General features: G+C 49.2%; 1 protein-coding gene across 9 annotated transcripts in view; it reads left to right on the forward strand.

Moving 5' to 3' along the window:
- The window catches only part of Mroh1 (maestro heat like repeat family member 1), a 75,445-nt gene that overhangs the window by 20,181 nt on the left and 34,808 nt on the right, over nt 1–20,456 (forward strand). For 5 of the 9 annotated variants that reach the window (XM_031347387.1, XM_031347399.1, XM_031347400.1 and 2 more), the window contains exons 5-13: nt 1,917–2,048; nt 2,481–2,643; nt 2,813–2,911; nt 8,566–8,717; nt 9,051–9,191; nt 9,538–9,630; nt 14,621–14,699; nt 15,940–16,053; nt 19,786–19,827. In XM_031347387.1, the coding sequence (XP_031203247.1) occupies nt 1,917–2,048; nt 2,481–2,643; nt 2,813–2,911; nt 8,566–8,717; nt 9,051–9,191; nt 9,538–9,630; nt 14,621–14,699; nt 15,940–16,053; nt 19,786–19,827 (1,015 nt within the window). The remainder of the gene's footprint in view (nt 1–1,916; nt 2,049–2,480; nt 2,644–2,812; nt 2,912–8,565; nt 8,718–9,050; nt 9,192–9,537; nt 9,631–14,620; nt 14,700–15,939; nt 16,054–19,785; nt 19,828–20,456) is intronic. The other 4 variants (XM_031347408.1, XM_031347416.1, XM_031347424.1 and 1 more) reach the window with 2 other exon arrangements.

Raw genomic sequence — 20,456 nt, forward strand, 5'->3', positions numbered from 1 at the left:
GAATAAAAACATACCAGCTCATATTATTTTTCTGTTCTTCTCCAAAGAAAGCATCAGCAATCCTTGCCCCTCCCCCTTGGCATGCTGGCCGTAGCTCCTGTCAGGGGAGAGGCTTGCAGGAACACCACGGTCCTGGAAAGAGAAATGTGAACGCAGCCAGCTGAAGTGGCTGTCTGCCTCTCTGACTGACCAGGAACCACCATCTCAGATGGTGATACAAAAGAATTCAAAAACCCTATCCTGGAGAAACAAAATAGGGCTGAAGCTCTTCCTTTAACCTGGCAGATTCCTTGTCTCTGGGGCTCTTTGTGATCGATACTGGTTACTTCCTGGAATGAATGTCTCATTCACTGTGGGCTCAGGAATGAAGGGTGATTGTTTGTAGCTTATGCAGCGGGTGTCAGCAGCCAGCAAGAAGTCTCATCTGCTTCTGGGCTAAGGGACTTGGATATCATGTGTGACCTCCTCCTCCTCTTCCTCTTCCTCCTCTTCCACTTCCTCCTTCTCCTTTAAATTATTTTCCCTCTATGTATTTTATTTTATATGGATAGGTGTTTTGCCTGCATGTATATCTATGTACCATATGTGTGAGGTGCTCAAGGAGGCTAAAAAGGGTGTTGGATCCCCTGGGGCTGGAGTTTTTCGACAACTGTGAGCTGCCGGGTGTGGTGCTGGGAACCCAGGACCTCTGGAAGAGCAATCATTGCTCTTAACCGCTGAGCCATCGCTTCAGCCCTATGGAGAGCTTTCTTTCTTTCTTCCTTCCTTCCTTTCTTTCTTTTCTTCTTTTCTTCTTCTTTTTTTTTTTTTTTTTTTTTTTTTTTTTTTTTTTTTTTTTTGTTGTTGTTGTTGTTGTTTTGAGATAGTTTCTCTGTATAGCCCTGACTGTCCTGGAACTCACTCTAGACCAGGCTGGCCTCCAACTCCAAAATCCACCTGCTTCTGCCTCCCAAGTGCTGGGATTAAAGGTGGGTTTGTTTTGTTTTGTTTTGTTTTTCAGGACAGAATGGTTTATTGTGGCTCACAATTTGAGGGTCAGTCTATAATAACAGAGGGAGGGTCACATGGTAGCTGCAGTCAGGAAGCAGGAGCTGAACGCTGGTGCTCAGCTCACTTTTCCCTTTGTATGTATTTGTATTTTCATGGCCCATGGAATAGTCATGTTCCTCAGTTAGTCTTCCCAATTCAGTCTAACCTGTAAAGTAACTAACATTCCTCCTCCCCCTCCCAGCACACACACACACACACACACACACACACATACACACATCAAAAAGTTTCTAGCCCCTTTAAGAGCGGCTTTTGATGTATAGCTTTCTTAACTGAACTGTATTGTCCTACATAGGTTCCAGCTGGCATGTCCACCTGGCCCTCCTGCTGTAGTGGGCAGCAGGGCTGTGGAGAGATAGCTCATGGCGTCAGTGAAGAGGTGGTCCCAATGCCTGTGGAATACCAGCCTGCTCTGAGCCTGCCCTTGCTGACACCCATCCCCCTCAGCGCAGGCTATTCTGGGTACATCAGGCTATTCGCACCGTGGGCAACTGGAAGCCTTCGCTAGCACCTCCTCCGTGGTCCTTTATATGGGCAGACAGTGTCCACCCCAGCCATCTAGCACAGGTGGCCAGCTCTTGAGTCTAGGGTGACTTAAGAGCTGCCGAGATAAGGATAGGAGGGGGACTGTGCTGAGGGTTTGTCCAGGACACTGGGTCAGTAAGTGTCCCAGGCTGCGAAGAGAAGGATCATGATTGAAGGAGGGCAGTGGTGGCCAGGCCTGACTTTGACTACATTTATAGCCCTAGGAAGGGCCTGGCTGCAGAAAAAGGTGATTCGAGAAGGGGGTCCTGAAAAAATGCACACAGAGTACCTGGGTACTCATCCCACCTCTCAGGACACTCCCTGGGAACTTCTCCCCTCAGCTGGCTCATCCATACCGTGCGAAGATCCTGAGGGCCATGGAGACAATAATGAGCAGTCATATCCACGACCTGGACAAAGACACTGCGGGCGCTGTCATCCTCCTGGCTTCCAGTGAGATGACAAGGACCAAGGTGAGGGCCTCTGGCATGTGGGCTGCTGAGGGCAGCTCCATCTCACAGTATCTGGAGCAGGGCTGGAATTGGACCCGCTGACCCCTTGACCGTGTGTAGCCTTTGAAGCAGAGAACCAGGCACTTGAACTCTTAGGATGAGGGGAGGGAACCCATGCTTAGGCTAATGGCTTCATGCACTCCCCTCATTGCCAGGCCTCACCTCACCAGTCCTGCCTGCCTGCTACACTTATGGCTTCTCCTTTAGGCATCAGGGCCCCTACGGAAGGGAGGTGGCCTGCAGGCTATGCTGTGTGGTCTCTGACCTATATCCACTAGGAACGCTGGAACACAGCAGATTTTCCTTGTCCATTCGCCCCTGAGGGCCGAGTATCTTGCTTGAATCTCCCGAGTGGTTCAGAAAGAGATCAACCTGGTGACTCTTTGGGTGCAGGAGCTGGACTGTGACTGGCAGCAGGCTGCAAGCAGTGTCCTGGTGGCTGTCGGGAAGCGATTCACCAACCAGGTGATGGAGGAGGTGCTCAGCAGGTTCCAGCCTGGAATGCTGCCCCACTCCTCAGTGCTACACACACTCGCCAACCTCTCAGTGTCTAATGGTGAGTGCCATAGTGATTCTGGTCCCTCGCTATCCCTGAGTAGTTCTGGGGGAGAGGGGGTGCCTCTGAGTCTCATACCTGAAGCTGTGGGTCCCTTCCATGTCCTGAGGAGAGGGTAGGCGGGAAGTGGGCTGGGCCTGCAGCCCCTGTGACTGCCTCTCTCTTACAGCATTTGACATGGTTCCCTTTCTGCCATCCATCCTGAGTACTATGCTTCCCATGCTGGGCATGGCCAAGCAGGATGCGCTGAAGGTGGTGTTCTGCTGCGGTAAGACAGTGGGCATGGCCCATCTCTTTCTCTTTCTGAACTAGTGCCCCTCTTGGGAGGCTGTGTACAAATGTGTCTTTTGTGGTAGGTGCCATTGAGGTGGATGTAGGCTGTCTACTAGTAAGGTAGGGCTCAGTTGGCCGAGCCACTGGTGAGGTGAGGCCTGTACTCAGAAATGTAGCCTCTGCCGCCTTCTGCCTCTCTCTGATGCACTAGGGACTTGCCCCTCTAACCCCTGCAGGGTTTTGGCAGAGGTCTCAGTAGTCCTGGGGAGTTGAAAGGGTGTTTCTCAGAGCATTGCCTCCACTTTGATGCTACATGTTCCCAACTAGCAGAGTGACTATTCACCTGGCATCTCAGACCCAGGGTGGTGAAGGGAACCAACCATATGTCCACTGTCTTCCCACCGTTCTCCTGTGACCTGTGTCTGCAGCCTTTTGTGTGATTGTAGGGAACTATGGGAATTTTGTGGCCTGAACATGGCGCCTAGTGGTAAGTGAGGCTGTCAGTGGTGGAGGCCCTTCCTTTCTGCTGGAAGATGTATCACAGTGTCCCTGGGGGAGAAGTGGAGATGTCAGACCACGGATGCCTTGCCGACAGCAGCGTTCACTTCACAGGCACAGCTTTGGGTTTCCTGGCTCTCCAGAACCGAAAGCAAGGCTGTGGTTCTGAAGCCTGGTGGGAAGGGCGCATCTAGGCCTTTCTAGGTCTCAGGAGGACAGGGTGGACCCTCCAGCCTCAAGTCAGGATCCTTTCTTCATGCTCAGCCCTCCCAAGTGGGGACTGTTGGAGAGTTCCTGGCTCTTCTGCTTTTCCCCTGCCTCTTCTCACAGCAGCAACGTCCAGGCGGTTCTTCATCTCCCACCTCCTCTCCTCACCGCCATTGCGCTCCCATCTTTCTGGCCCTGCCTTCCTTGTGCTGTTGTCTGTGGGGTCCCTTCTCCCCGGTTGTTTTCTGCCTGTGGTTGAGAGCTGGTCCCAGCCACAGTGGTAGGAATCCTGCTTGGTGTAGTTTGGGATGAATAGGAGGTGTGTCACAGAGTAGGCGCAGCGTGGGCTTCAGTAAACACACATTCAGACCAGAAGGTGCTGGGTATGGGTGAGGGGGCCTCACCCAGGCAGAGGCTGTAGAGATTCTCTAACATAGAGGAAGGAAATTGTACTGCGCCTGTGGGATTCATGCCAGGTACTAGCTGCTGTTGCTTTGTGGCTCTCCTGGAAAACATCTGGTGGGGCTGATCCTGGCCTGCAGAAAGATGCCCTCTAATTCCTGCTCTGTGGGCACCTCAGTCTGTAGCAGGTGGGCTCGGCCAAGATGAACCTTCGTTTTATGTGAGGGTTGGGGCAGGGTCTTATGTTATGCAGACTGTCTGTGACTTTGAACCTCTGATTGCCCTGCTAGAATTATTGACATAGACAATTGTTGTTTGGTTTATGTGGTAATTTATGTGGCTTGAACCCAGAGTTTTGTGTATGCTAGGCAAACACTTTGCCACCTGAGCTATATCTCCAGCCCTGTCTTGTTTCTGGAGACATTATCTCTGAACTTGAAATTAGTTCTGCTACCTCAGCTTCCCAGTTGCTGGGATTACTGGCCGAAGTCACCCGGTTCAGCAGGGGGACTCCTAGGGGTACTCCTCCTTCCCACACTGCTCACACCGGCAGTCTTTGTTTCTACTGGAGGATATAGTAGTCCTGGGGCCAGAACAACCTCAGGCTGGTGGGCTCTCTGTTCTGGGTGTCTGAGGCCTGGGTAGCTGGGGTTGACAGCACTGCAGGAACAGGAAGCCACCACAGAGGAGCTGATAGAAAGGTGCAGAGGGGCTGGGTTGCAGCCAGCCTGTCTGCGGCCTGAAATGGCGGGCAGCAGATAAGTCCCACCTCTGAGGAAAGTCAGTTAGGAGGTAGCAACCAAATAAACAGGAAGCATGGCCTGGGGATATTAACATTTTGGGTAAAGAAAAGAACAACTAAAAAAAGGACCAATGGCTAGTATCCTGGGAAGATAAGAGGGAGGAGGATGAACTTGAGAAGCAAGAGCATGTCACCATCCACGAAGGAGCTACAATCAAGAAGAATAAAACCAAGCTTTCCAGAAATACAGTGAGAGCCGGGCAGTGGTGGCGCACGCCTTTAATCCCAGCACTTGGGAGGCAGAGGCAGGCGGATTTCTGAGTTCGAGGCCAGCCTGGTCTACAGAGTGAGTTCCAGGACAGCCAGGGCTACACAGAGAAACCCTGTCTCGAAAAATCAAAACAAAAAACAAACAAACAAAAACAGAAATACAGTGAGAGAAAGGAAAAGCATCAGAGAACAACTGGTGGTTCTGGAGACTTCCGGGGAACATGGCCGAGTCCAGAGTTGTAGGATGTAGAAAAATCAGAGGAGAAAGGGTTAGTGGGTAAGACTGTGAAGCCTGCATTCCAGTGACAGACCCCTGGAAAAGAGACGGAAGCATGTCTGAAGTGGCTCCGTGACCAGAAGATGCAGCAGACAGATAGAAAGGCCATAGCACACGTGTTCTGGACACTGGTAAGGACCTGGCACACCTGGTCTTTAGGAGTCTTCCAGTCTTCCAGAGAGCAGCTGGAGGGTGTGGCACCAAGAGGTGGCTCGGGCAGAGACGGGGTGCCCAGGTGATGGCAGTCTTATATGAGGGAAGGAGGCTAGGGTGAGTGGCCAGTGATGTCATTCTTCAAAGCTGTGGGGTATTATGGCTGTGGGGATGACACCCGCAGAACCAAGCAGACACCAGTGTAAGAGGATCTGACCACAGGGACAGCAGAGCGGCGCTAGAAACATTAGTGCTTATGAGAGGCCAGCTCTGACTGCCAGGCTGCAGCTACAAAAGGAGGACACACTGCTGTGGGAGAACCTGAGGCTGCTTCCCAGGAAAAGGACATTGGCATCAGGAGAGTGGACCTCCTTCCTTCTGAGTATATGCAGCTGATCAAAAATCAAATCTAACAAGTTGTGAGGGTTTTACATCTGGAAATACGATTACCTGTTACTTGGAAAACATTCTTGCACCGAAGACCACGCTGACTAATATCCTTTGGCTCCACAGGAAGAACCTTGGGGCCGAGAGAAGCTGAGGAGTCAGATGTCTCCATTTGCCTCCAGGCCCCTTTGGTCTCCACGTCTGTGCCAAGAGTGGAGGGAGTTGAGGCTTTTGCCTACCTGAACTGAGGCCCATCTTCAGGAGAAGGGGGGGGGCTAAGCAGTGAGCATTTCTCCAGGGGTCCTGATAGGAGGGTGGTTTTCTCTCATTTCTTTTACGTTCTCTGTCATGAGAGTTTGTAGCTGTACTCTATCCCTGCATCAGTGATGGTTCAAGTTTATTTCTCTCATTGGACTAGATGGGAGGCCATGGCTGAACTCTTCTTCACGGGGGTCTGAGTCAGGTGTGTCCTTTAGACACCAACCTGGGGTCAGCCAAGACTGTCCCGGGCACTGACTGGGGGCGCCACTGGCTGTGGGGCTGAATTCTCAACACGAGCCTGGAACATTTGCATGTCCACTTAGCACAGAGCAGGCTCAAAGTGGAAAAGATTTGGACTCATCTATTGCAGGCTATGAGTAAGATGAATGAAGGAATAAAAGAAGGAACAAGGCAGAAGAAAAAAAAAGAAATTATAAAAATACAAGAAATTAAAATTTTGTTGGGCAGTGGTGGTGCATGCCTTTAATCCCAGCACTTGGGAGGCAGAGGCGGGCAGACTTCTGAGTTCAAGGTCAGCCTGGTCTACAGAGTGAGTTCCAGGACAGCCAGGGCTATACAGAGAAACCCTGTCTTGAAAAAGAAAGAAAGAAAGAAAGAAAGAAAGAAAGAAAGAAAGAAAGAAAGAAAGAAAGAAAGAAAGAAAGAAAAGTTAAAATTTCAAGTCAGGGGGTGGTGGAGGTACACATCTTTGATCCCAGCACTTGGACAATAGAGACAGATGGATCTATGAGTTCAAGGCCAGCCTGGTCTACAGAGCAAGTTCCAGGACAGTCTGGAAATTCTGTCTCGAAAAGTAAATAAATTTGACTAACCAATCAAACAAAAAGAAGCTAAACTTTCTACTGAAGAGAAATGGGTCGTGTTGCTTTACAAGAGAATGGACACAGAGCGGCGTGTAAGGAGAGATATCCTGCAGTAGCACCCAGCAAGAGCCTCTGAGATCCAGAGGGTCAGGAGAGAAGGGACAGGGTGGAGTAGGTGGCAGACATGCTTGCCAGCCGTCTCTCTTCATGAAGGATGAGAATCCTCATTCCAGAAAGCACAGCAGATCCAAAGTGGTCCATGCCAACACGGCAGGCCAAAATAATGGATGCTGTTAAGCACTGCCGGACAAGCTTGAGCATCTAGAGCCAGGTCTCCTTCCTGTGACTCTGAGCCTACCGTGCCGGGAATAGCACGTGTGGTAAAGCCAGGCTCACATTTGGGAGTCACTACTTTGAGGGCTCAGAAGGGTTGGGAAACTCATAAAGCTATGGAGGTTCCCAGGCCCATGTGGGGGGCACACACCTGCTACAAAGTAGCCACAGCACACTGTTGGTCACCCGTGCACAGTAGTGAGGAGAGAGGAGGTAGCTGAGGATCCTGTGGACAAGGCCATGTGCCTTATGGCTCTCTGTACGAAGGCTGTAGGAGCATCCTATTGTTTGTCCCTGACATGGGCTGAGCCACTGCTGTGCATAAAGAATAGGGCCAGTTTCCAGGTTCTTTTTAATAATCTGAGAATTAGCATTTACCTCAGGATGTCCCATTTACTGTTCAGCCTGTGCACCATCAGCCAGGTGGTTTTGGATTGTGTGAAGGTAGCTCTGGCAGGATGTGAGCCCTTGATAGACTGCCTGGTTCCAGGAGTTGGGGAGTGTAGAGCTTTCTGCCTCAGTGCCCACCCCTGCTCCTGTATTCCCCCAAAACCCAGACACAGACCTGCGTCTTGGGCTCTAGTCCCAGCTATGTCTTTGGACCTCCCATATGAATGTTCTCAGTGACTCAGAGCCTCTGCTTTGCCCAACCGTGTCCCCATTCAGACCCTAGGGCATAGTCACGGAAGGCCTGAGTAACAACCCTGCATCCCATGCTCATCCATCTGGGCCTGGGACCTCTCTCCTGTTTCTTCTTGCCCCATCCTGGGCCCAGCAGCCCTTGTACATGTCACAAGAGGCTGGGGGAGGGGGCACAGTGCTTCCTTCTTTTTTATCTGGGGTAGACACGGGGGCAAGGCTATTGCAGAGAGATTGGATCAGGGTGTTGGTGGATGGGCACCTTCCTAGGGCTCAGAGCAAGAGTATACATCTCCCCACTTCCCTCTTGTGTCAGTATTGTGGCCTCCCCCGAGCTTCTGCTTCACCACCATTCTGTCTCTGATACCCATGGCTGTCCTCTCTCTGTCTCTTCTATTTTGAAGGGTTAGAACCACTCTCCTATGTGAAACCTTGTCCTGACAGACCTGTAGTTATTCTGTTTTCACAAAAACCCGTATTCTGAGGTTTCATGGAAGATACAGATGGGGGGGGTCTGTTTACCCTAAGTATCCAGGGGTCACCATCTGGCCAGGTGCTGGACTAAGCACCATGCGGAGTGTTTTGAGAGTACATGGGCAGCACTGAGAAGCCAGTGTGATTCCTGTGAGGAGTTGCTCACTGTGGGGCATTCACAGCTCTGCAGCACTTCAGTGAGAGCATCCTGGAATACCTGGCCAACCTGGACCAAGCCCCAGACCCCACCGTCAGGAAGGACACCTTCGGTGCTGACATCTTTGGCGCCTATGACGTTCTTTTCCATCACTGGCTGCAGAGCCGAGATGCCAAGGTACAGCTGTGACCCATCAGGGCTCTCCTGCCTTTGCCCTTTCTTTCTGCCTGGGTGGTCCTAAGGGGAGAAGGGGGCTCAAATTCCCTGCCTATGATCAATGCTCTGGAGGTGATGAAGAGTCCCTACATCCAACCGGAGTCAACATGTTCTAAAGCTTGGTCTTGAGGCCTGGTCATTGTAGGTCCCCGTGGCACCCACTTGCTGCCCTGAGACTGTGTCCTACTGGCCCAGCATCCGACCTCTTGCCATAGTTGCCGCAGAGATGCACTGGCAACTGAAGACAGAGCTCAGGGCAGGGAGTGGACAGGGAGGCTTTTGCTGTCCTTTCAGCTCCGGCTTGCCGTGGTGGCAGCTCTGGGTCCCATGAGCCACCTGCTTCCCAGTGAGAGGTTGGAAGAGCAGCTCCCTAAACTCCTCCCTGCAGTACTCAGCCTCTATAAGAAGCATGCGGAGACCTTCCAGATATCGAAGGTATTTATAGGGAGGGAGGGCACAGCAGCACCACGGCCCCTCAGATCAGACCCTGCGGAAGCAACCCTAACTTAAGATGTTGTGTTGGGTTCTGAGGGGAATGGCTTTGTCTCTCCCATGCACTGGATGGGAGCCTGGGAACTTGCCCTCTACCTTCCGTAGTGACCTGTGACCCAGAAAACACATTTCTTAATGTGCCCCCCAAAATCTGGAGGAGGTGACGGTAGAACTTCTTTGTTTAGACCTTAAAGGTTGTTAGTGTTCTCCTGGACCTCATCCTAGGGCTTCACTTCCCTCACATGGGGCAGAAGGTGGGCTGAAGCCATCTCCTCCCTGTCTTGAATAGAGCCTGGGGCAAATTCTCGTGGCAGCTGTGAATGTGAGCAGCCGCACACTGGAGGTTCAGCTTGATGCCCTCTTGGTGGCTCTTCATGCTCAGGTAGGCTGGAGATGAGTACCTGGGGTGACAGATCTGGTGGGGAGCACGGAGAGCGTCATTTGAAATAGGCGCTTCAGCCACATGGCTATGGAGTGGGCTTCCTGAGCATCACATGGGTGTGGCTTCCAGGCTCCAGGCATCCTCTGTGCAGTGCAGTATATTAGTTTCTTTTCTATTGCTGTGACAAAATACTATGACACCTTGTAAAAGAAAGTGTTTAGTAGGACTTAAAGTTTCAGAGAATCCAGACAGTGGTGGCACACACCTTTAATCCCAGCACTTGGGAGGCAGAGACAGGAAGATTTCTGAGTTCGAGGCCAGCCTGGTCTACAGAGTGAGTTCCAGGACAGTCAGGGCTACACAGAGAAACCCTGTCTCAGAAGAAAAAAAAAAAAAAAACAAAAAAAACAGAAGTTTCAGAGAGGGTCCATGGTGGTGGGCAAGAGCCTGGTGACAGGAGCAGCTGGAAGCTCATATCGTGATCTACAAGGAGGAGGTCGTGTTAGTATTAGTCAGGGTTCTCTAAAGAATCAGGACTGTTAGAGTGTGTGTGTGTCTGTGTGTGTGTGTGTGTGTGTGTGTGTGTGCACACGTGCGTGTGTGCTTGCATGTGTGCACGTCTGTCTTAGCATGACTCACAGGCTGTGATCTGAGGACTCCAACACTGACTGTGTTCTGACAGAAAGGCCGGGGATCCAGCAGTTGCTCAGTCCGTGAGACTGGGTGTCCCTGTGATGCTGGAGTCAGTCCCGAGGAAGTGCTAGCGAGCTGCCAGTGCTAGCGAGCTGCCAGTCTTCAGCCTGTGCTGGAATTCTGATACCAGCGAAGGAATGCCTCAGGAATAAGACAGATAAACTTTCTAGAGAGAATGAGGGCAAGCAGGAAGAAAGCAAAGCCCTCATTTATCTGTGGCCTTTTATGTAACCTGCTACCTGAAGGTGTGGCTGGATTCAGTGTGGATCTTCCCACCTCAAATGATATAATCAAGGAAATTCTTCATAGTCAAGCCCAGCTGCTTGTTTTATTTTTTTATTTTATATGTATAGATGTTTTGCTTGCATGAATATCTTCATAAGTAGTTGTGGAGACCAGAAGAGGATGTCAGACCCCTGAGACCTGGAGTTACTGAGGGTTGGGAGCTGCCATATGGGTGCTGGGAATTGAACCCAGGTCCTTTGGAAGAGCAGTCTATGCTCTCAACTGCTGAGCCATTTCTCCAGTCTACAATTGTTTACGTTTTAGTTGGTTCCAGATGTAGTTAAGTTGACAACCAAGATGATGAGCCATCACAAAGGCAGAAAGAGCTAACTGGAAATGATGTGGGTTTTTTGAAACCTTAAAGCCTACCCTCAGGGACAACACTTGATCCAACAAAGCCACACCTCCTAATCCTTCCCAGACAGTTCCACCAACTGGGAAAGTACTCGAGCATATGAGCCTATGAGTCTCACTCAAATCACCACATGCAGGAACTCTTGCATGGAGGCAGCAGATGTGGGCATCCAGAAGGATTGAGTGTGGCACTGAGGGCTGGCTCAGGAGGTCTCAGGGAGTTTCAGCATGGCTGCTAAGTGGTAAGCAGAGGCCTGAAGCTGCCTTGGTTACCTCAGGAACCGGGCAGGAGAGGAGAGACATGGGGTGCCCTGAGACACAAGATTCCATTGCAGGAAGTACTTCTCTGAGAGATGATCTGGCTGGGCATCTTCTCTGTGGGTCAGGAAGACTGAGAAAGCTGTTGGGTACAGTGTGTCCCAATGAGGGAGCATGGATCTGTGAAACTTTGTTAACAAAAGAGTAGGAAGAGCCGGGTGGTGGTGGTGCACGCCTTTAATCCCAGCACTTGGGAGGCAGAGGCAGGCGGATTTCTGAGTTCGAGGCCAGCCTGGTCTACAGAGTGAGTTCCAGGACAGCCAGGGCTATACAGAGAAACCCTGTCTCGAAAAACCAAAAAAAAAAAAAAAAAAAAAAAAGAAAAGAAAAAGAAAGAAAGAGAAAGAAAGAAAGAAAAAGTAACAGCTGTAAGCCGCCAGCTGCCTGAGCAATTTGAACTCGGCCATGGCTGCTGCTGCTTTGCTGCTCGGCCCACCCTTGTTGCCATGATGCGTTCTCTGCTATGGCTTCCTGTTATGGCTTCCTGTCACCTTGGCACAATTACTAAAAGCAAGCCAGAAATGCTCACTCAAGGGAAGCCTTGTATTGGGCCCCATGTTGCACAGAGCATTTGGGTGCCTCTCAGTTGACTCACCAGATGACTCAGGTATTTTAAACGTATCCATGTAGTCTCACCAGAAGAGAGGTGTTTAAACCAATCACAGCCAAGTTCCTTTGCTAATAAAAGGCTTGTGTTCATAGGAATCATAGCCTTGGCCCTTTAGCACCTGCTCTCTGGTAGGCCACCAGAGGACATGTTTCCTCTCCGACCCAGGTAGAAGTGCTTGCAGGATCATTAGTGTTCTCTAAGCCTTGTTATAACAGAAGGTCCAGTGTAGCCTTTGAAATAGTTCTGACATGGTCTGTAGCTTCAAGAGCCAGAGCAAGCAACCAGAGTGTATGCTTTCCTCATGGTGTCCGTGGAGGGTGCCTAAGGGTAGGTATCTGGCTGTTTGGCTGACAATCATTTTACAGCAGGGGAGAATCTAAAAGTTGTCAGTTAGGGAATCAAACTGCCCCATCCTCCAACCTCAGCGGGGCCTACAGTGACATCTTACTATTGAGCTCATGAGCTAGCTCCATGGCAAAGGTGCTACTTACGCTGCAACCCACATAAGGGTAGGAGAGCTGACTCCATCAAGGTGTTCTCTGGTCTCTACCTGGGTACCTTAGTTCATGCCCCCTACTCTCTCTCTCTCTCTCTCTCTCTCACACACACACACACACACACACACATAATGACAGTAAGTGAATACTTTTTGTCTGTGTGGTTTTTTATGAGACAGGGTTTCTCTGTGTAGCCCTGGCTGTCCTGGAACTCACTCTGTAGACCAGGCTGGCCTCAAACTCAGAAATCCGCCTGCCTCTGCCCCGCCACCACTGCCTGGCAAGTGAATACTTTTTATAAAAAGAACTTATTGAGCCTGCTGGTGGTGGCACACGCCTTTAGTCCCAGCACTTGGGAGTCAGAGACAGGCAGATCTCTCTCTGAGTTCGAAGTTAGTCTGGTCTACAGAGCGAGTTGTAGGACAGCCTGGGCTACACAGAGAAACCATGTCTTGAAAAACCAAAATAAACAAACAAATAAATAAATAAATAAAAAGAACTTAGTGATGTGGGAGGGCTGGAGAGGCAGTGGGTTCGCTTAGCTGCTGCTCTTCCACAGGACCTGAGATCGCTTTCTGGCATCCATGTGTTGGCTCATGACCTGTGGTTCCAGAAGATCTGGTGCTGGCACCAGGCACACATTTGGTACACACACACATACACACACACAAAATAAAACTCATATCAAATAAAGTAAATTTTGTTTTGTTTTTTCAGGACAGGGTTTCTCTGTAGTCCTGGCTGTCCTGGAATTCACCCTATAGGCCAGAAGGCTGGCCTCATACTGTCACATACAAAGGCATGTGACAAAGTCATAGGCTGAAAAATAAGGAAATCTTTTTTTTTTTAAGATTTATTTATTTATTTTATGTATATGAGTACACTGCTGCTGTGCATGGTTGTGAGCCTTCATGTGGTTATTGGGAACTGAATTTAGGACCTCTGCTCGCTCTGGTCAATCCTACTCGCTCAGGCCCAAAGATTTATTTATTATTATAAATAAGTACATTGTAGCTGTCTTCAGACGCACCAGAAGAGGGTGTCAGATCTCATTATGAGATGGTTGTGAGCCACCATGTGGTTGCTGGGATTTGAACTCAGGACCTTCAGAAGAACAGTCAGTGCTCTTACCCACTGAGCCATCTCGCCAGCCCAAGGAAATCTTTTTAAAAAGAACTTACCAGGCTGAGAGTGGTGGCACATGCCTTTAATCCCAGCATTTGGGAGACAGAAGCAGGCAGATCTCTGTCAATTTGAGGCCAGCCTGATCTGCATAGTAAGTTCTAGGATAGCCAGGCTTATGTAGAAAGAATCCGTCTCAAAAAGCAAACCAAAATGAAGGGGCTGGAGAGATGGCTCAGTGGGTAAGAGCACTGACTGTTCTTCCAGAGGTCTTGAGTTCAACCACATGGTGGCTCACAGCCATCTGCAATGGGGTCTTTTCTGGTGTGTCTGAAGACAGCAACAGTGTACTCACAGACATAAATAAATCTCACACACACAAAAAAAAAAAAATGAGAAAAGAAACTCCAACCAACCAGCACTAATACTGTAGCAGGACTGTAATGCTGTTTACCCCTTCAAGGGCGGTGGCACATGCTTACAACAGTGAGACTAAGGCCGGAAGATAAGAGTTCAAGGCCTGTCTTGGCTACGTGAATCATGTTTCAAAAGAAACAAAAGCATAGGCTGGAGAGATGGCTCAGTGGTTAGGAATAGTTGTTGCTCTTGCAGACTGACCTGGGTTTGATTCCCAGCACCCACATGACAGCTCACAACTGTCCAACCGTAGTCCGAGGGTCTTTCCCATGCCATCAATCTCCAAGGACTCCAGCCATACATTCATTCACACACATGACATAGCCAAGTGGATCTTTAAATTACTTTATTTTGTATGATTGGTGTTTGGCTACCCTGTTTATCTGTGTACCGTGTGCCTGGTACCCACAGAGATCAAAAGGGGCTTTGAGTCCTCTGCGGCTCTAGTTACAGATGTGAGCCACCATGTGGGTGCTGAGAATTGAACCCGGGTCCTCTGGAAGAGCAGCTAGACCTCATAACCATTGAACCATCACTCCAGCCCCCCCTTTAAAAATTTTTAAATACAAAAACAACAATGACAAAATCCTTTCCAGCACCCCTAGGTGAGGTCGAGCCACCTACCTGTTGCACAGGAGGGCTCTGACGTGACAAGAATCTGTCACCATAACCTCTGTCCTGTCTCCCGGAGCAGATTTGTGTACCTGTGGAGTCCTCGAGCCCCCTGGTCATGAACAGCCAGAAGGAGGTGCTTCGCTGCTTCACGGTGCTGGGTAAGTGGTGGCCCAGGTGTTGGCTTCTGTATAAGGAAGCCTCGGGGGACATGTCTGAGCCGCTTGCCTATTATATTGTTATTGTTGTTGTTGTTGTTGTTATTTATTAAAAAACAACACAAAACCAACATAGGATCTCACTATCCTTTTGGCTCAGCTGGCCTTGAGTTCATGATCCTTCCACCTCGGGCTCCCAAATACCAGAGTTACAGTCGTCTGCCAGCCTGGTCTGCTGTCCTCTTTGAGGCCGGTAATGGCTTTTTGGCTCAGGCTGAGGAGGTGGTAGGGCCTCAAGGAGAGGCTTGGTCTCGGTTACAGCCTGCGAGTACTGATCTTCATTGAAATGTGTGTGATAGTATAGCTCTGCTTATCTCGGTCTAGAGGCTTCTGCCTCTCATTCTACACATTCCTTTCTCGACTCACATCCACATTCGCATCCCTGCCAGCGGCTGCCTGACTCTGGTCATCAGTCTGGCACTACCTGACCCTCCTGCTACAGTGTGTCACCTGGAACCTGTTGGTCTAGATCAGTCAGAGCCTGGTCTACCAGATCCGTCCCTGGTGCCTGTATCCTGTCTCAGCCTGCTTGCCAGCTTGGGGGTCAAGTAGAGGCTTGGGACTTGCCAGCCGCTGAAGACCAGTGACATCAGCACCCACCTAGAGCGGGGGTGGGGTGGGGGGAAGAAGGCTGGGAGACTGGTTCCACTGGCCCAGAGTGTAGGGGGAGGGAGGGCCAGTTTTAACTGGTTCACAAAGGTGAGAGAACTCACCAAGGTAATTTCTAAAAGGTTCCAATTGGCAGTGATAGAGGTCCAAGTTAGAGGTCTGTACAAGGTCAGGGTCTGAGTGCTTGCAAGTTGTTCACTAGCTGCAGGCCAGTCCCGAAGCGGGAGGATCTCTGAGGGGTCCCTCGTGAGCTCCCTATGAATTAAGTTGGAATGAGCCCACTGGTCCTGGTGACCCCAGGTCTGAGTCTCACAGGTGGTGCTACCCATTGTGTCAGAGTCCCCTAGTCTGACCCTTCACTTTATACAGCCACTCAAAGAAACACTGGGGAAATTGACTGCAGGGAGTTTAGTCTCCCACGCTCCCCACAGTGTGTTTGGCCTTCCCTGTCCTGGGACGTTCGCTCTAGCTACAGAATGACCAAGGTGAACAAACTCAGTCCTGACGAGCTTAGGGTGCAAGCGGGGAGCAAAGAGACTGTTAGACAGTATCTGATGCGCATGTTGCCCTGCAGCCTGCTGCTCTCCTGACCGTCTGCTGGCCTTCTTACTGCCCAGGCTGGACACCAACAACGAGAGGCTCCGAGTGGGGACCCTGCAGATCCTGAGACACATCATCAACTCAGCTGGTGAGTGCCTCCTGTGCCGGGAGCCTGGCAGCCTGTAGCATGTCCAGTGTGGGATAGTACCAGGGTAATGCCCATCGTTTGGATGACCGTAACATCCTTCTTTGAATCACTGTTAGTGGTAGTGTTTGAGCTTGGCGTTCTTCGCAACTGAACTGTGTTTTAGTTACTGCTGTGATAAGACACCACGACCAAGGTAGAACTTATCAGAAGAAGAGGTTTATTTGGAGGTGGGGGACAATGGAGAGCAAATGCTCATGGGCAGACATTTGATAACTGGAAGTGACCCAGGCTTTAGAAGCCTCAAAGCCTGTCCCCAGTAACACACCTCCTCCAACAAGGTCACACCTAATCCTTGTCTAACTCTTCCACCAACTGGGGGCTAAGCATGCAAATCTATGAGCCTATTGGGCCATTCCCAACCAGACCACCACAGATTTAGAACTTAGGGTTCCACACATGCTGGATAAGTGTTCTCCCTCTGAATAACACTTTCAGCCCCCAGTTTCCTGTTTTTAAGGGAGACTTACCTGATTAGCAGTAAGTTTCATAAAGATAATTATAGTTGTACATGTGGGTTTGTGGTTTGGTGAATTCCATTCATGCCCTGTCAGAGGTCAGGAAAGAGTGGCCATGGTCATGCCTTAGTCATGCTGTGAGCAGACACCATGACCAAGGCAAGTCTTAAAAAGGAAACAGTTAATTGGGGTTGGCTGACAGGTTCAGAGGTTCAGTCTAGTATCATCAAGGCAGGAGCATGGCAGCATCCAGGCAGGCATGGTATAGGAGGAGCTGAGAGTTCTACATCTTCGTCTGGAGGCTGCTAGCAGAGCATTGGCTTCCAGGCGGCTAGGACTAGGGTATTAAAGCCCACGCCCACAGTAACACACTTCCGCTAACAAGGCTGCATCTCCTAATAGTGCCCCTCCCTGGGCCAAGCATATACAAACCATCACAGGTCACCTTGGGTCCCATTAGATGCGAGGTTCAGAACATCCTGTTGCCTGGGCTCTTCCTGACAGTGGCTCAAGGCACCAGAAGTAGACTTTTCTTGGTAGTGTTTTTTTTTTAGGGTGTGTGCGTGCGTGTTAACATTTAAGAGTTCACCAGTGGATTGGGATTCAGTTGAAAGGACACATGAGTTGTGCAAGGGCAAATGAAAAGTAAGTTATTTTTCTAGTTCTAACTCTGCCATTGTTTTTTTGTTTGTTTGTTTTTGTTTTGTTGGTTGTTTTCTTGGGGCTGGTGGTTTCCATGGGTAAGATGGATAAGTATATAAAAATTTATTGATAGTGAAAATATAAAACCATAGCAGAAACTGCATGGCTTCAGAATGGCTATTCTAACTGTGTGACGTTATCTGAGATGTGCACCATTCAGGATCAGGCAAGTGTTTGTTTGACTGGATACTTTTTTTTTTTTTCTTTTTCTTTTTTTGGAGACAGTCTCTCTATGTAGCCTACCTGGCTGTCTGAGAACTCTCTCTGTAGATCAGGCTAGACTCAGATTCACAGAGTGCCCCCCCTGCTTCTGCCTCCTAAATGCTGGCATTAAAGGTGAGTGCACCACGCACGCGGCATTTGACTGGGAACCTTCAGCTAACTGTGTGATGCTTTTATTGATTTCATTACAAGAAAAGGAGTTTTTAATTGACATCTACTTCAGAAGGTACTCTGTGTTTACCTATATTTCATTTTTTCCTCTATGTTCTTTCTCTGGACATGTCATATGGAAATGTCTGCATACAAGAAAGAATTTTCTTTACTCGGCAACAGTCCATAGTGTGCTTCGTTTCTTTCTGCAGACTACCTTAGAGGACATCCGTCTCGCCTTCATAAATACAGATTTGAGATGCTCTTAGATTTCTGTCTTGGAGTACAGCTCACGTACAGGAGCAGTACAGACAGTAACTGGTCTTTTCAGTAAGTGGTGCCACAGCCCTTATTCCCACCTGGATGAAGAGCAAAGAATGGGCGACAGTGCCCAGGGGCCATTGCCAGGTCAGGAAGGGCAGCTTCCTGCACAAGAACGTGGTACTGTTTTGCATGTTGTATAAGGAAAGAGAAATTGCACAGTCTGGAACATTTTGTCTCTGACTTATTTTTCTGTGAAATTGATAGTGAGTTCATCTCCAAGGTACTCATTTGTTAGCAGGGGATAAGTGGGTTCTTGCGGTTTCTCACCCTAGTGAAGACTGCCTCTGTTTCTAGTTTCCCTGTGCACGCTTAGGTGGACATGTATCTAGGAGCAGAGTTTCAGGCTGTAGGTGTGTGTTTGTCTTAACACCATGAGGTGAATGCGTTCTGTTTTTCCAAGATACCTAGTGAAGACTAGCCCGAGTAACTCCTTTGGCAGCAAGCACTATTTAGCTGTTAGATGTTCCAGGCTACAAACAAGCACCTTCCCCAAGGTTGCCCCCATCAGTAAAATCCCAAGAAGCGCAAGGATGGAGCACACAGACGTTCTTTTCCTGGAGTCTAGTTTGATCTGTGCCTTATGCTGTCTGAACCTTTAACACTAGGTAGCGCTCTGAACTTAGGTTTTCATCCCTTCTCCTGTGGATGTAAAGCCTGTAAGATGGGAGCAGGATAGTAACTCAGGATTGGTTGAGAAAGCTGACTGTTGAGAAACCCGAAACCCCGGGAATCTAAAGATAAACTCGAATGAGAGTCTCAGCTAGGATGCAGGTTAATTTTAAATTTCTTCACTTTTATGAGTCACACCTTTGCGTCTTCAGCCCTAAGAGTCCAGAGGCTTAGTTCTGCTTGCTTGTTCCTTGTTTTTGCTTTTGTGTTTTTGAGGCAGGGTCTCACTAGGTAATTCTGACTGACCTAGAATTCACTAAGTACAGCAGGCTGACCTTGAACTCATAGATCTGCCTCTCAAGTGCTGGGATCAGAGGCATGCACCACCCATTTTGCTTTTTTTCTTTTTTTTTTTTAATTTATTTACTTATTTTATGCATATGAGTACACTGAACCTGTCTTTAGACACATCAGAAGAGGGCATCGAATCCCATTACAGGTGGTTGTGAGTCACCATATGGTTGCTGGAATTTGAACTCAGGACCTCTGGAAGAGCAGTCAATGTTCTTAACCGCTGAGCCATCTGTCCAGCCCTAAGATTTTGCTTTTTTGGTTTTCATTTATTTTATGGGTGTGGGTGTGTTGTGTGCATGTGTTTCTGTGAGGCATGTGCATATCTGGTGCTCAGGGAGCCAGAAGAGTATATCTGATACTGTGGAACTGGCTTTACAGATGGCTGTGAGCTGACATAGGGGTACTGGGACTCAAACCCAGGTCCTTTGAAAGTGCAGCAGTACTCTTAACCACAGAATACTCTATCTAGGCCTTAATCCTCAAGATGTTTAAATGTAACCATGCATGTCTTTTTTTTTTTTCTCTGTGTAGCTCTGGCTGTCCTGGAACTCACTCTGTAGACCAGGCTGGCCTCGAACTCAGAAATCCGCCTGCCTCTGCCTCCCAAGTGCTTTAATTCCTACCTTAGTTTTTAAGGCCATGACTATTATTAACATTTTCTAAGCACTATAGGATTTGCCTTGGGCAGATTTAGAATCTGTTGTCTGAACTTTTACAGACCTCTCATTTCTCTGTATTTTATGTTCTTTTTTTTTTTTTTTTCGGAGACAGGGTTTCTCTGTGTAGCCTTGGTTATCCTGGAATTCACTCTGTAGACCCGAGTGTAGAACTCATTCTGTAATTTATGTTCTTACAGCCAAGATCCTTAACAGGCCTTGCTGTGGTGGCTCCAGAGGAGGTAAGGCCTAGGCCAAGGAGTACCTCAGGGTGGGGCTGGAGTGCAGAGCCAAGGCCATGCCTCTGAGGCCTCCCTCCCCCACGTTGGGCAGTTTTGTTTGTTTTTTGTTTGTTTGCTTGTCTTTGTTTTTTTAAAACAGTTTCTCTGTGTAGCTCTAGTTGTCTGGGAACTCTCTCTGTAGACCAGGCTGGCCTCAAACTCAGAGATCCACCTGCCTCTGCCTCCTAAGTGCTGGGATTAAAGGCGTGCGCTACCACCCCGCTGGGATGACATTCTTACCAGACTGCCTCTACATTGAAAGCATTGTCATGAGCAGTTATTACCTGCACTGTACCAAGTGCTCCCATTTTTCTTCCCTATTTTCTTTCATAAAAAAAAAAAAGATTATTTATTAATGTCTGTGTACGTGCGTGTGCCTGCATGAGTTCGTGTGCAGGCGCCCGTGGAAGTAGAAAAAGGCCTCTGCTGGAGTTACCGGCGGCTGTGTTCAGGGGACTGAACCCAGGCCCTTGCAACCTGCTGAGCCATCTCTCCAGCCTCTTCACCCTTCATGGTTGAGGGTCTTGCTTTATGGTCCAGGTTGTTTTGAACACACTAGCTTCCTATGTCAGCTTCCCCCACCCCCCCAC

Source organism: Mastomys coucha, unplaced genomic scaffold (assembly GCF_008632895.1).
Source record: "Mastomys coucha isolate ucsf_1 unplaced genomic scaffold, UCSF_Mcou_1 pScaffold11, whole genome shotgun sequence".
Lineage (NCBI taxonomy): Eukaryota > Metazoa > Chordata > Mammalia > Rodentia > Muridae > Mastomys > Mastomys coucha.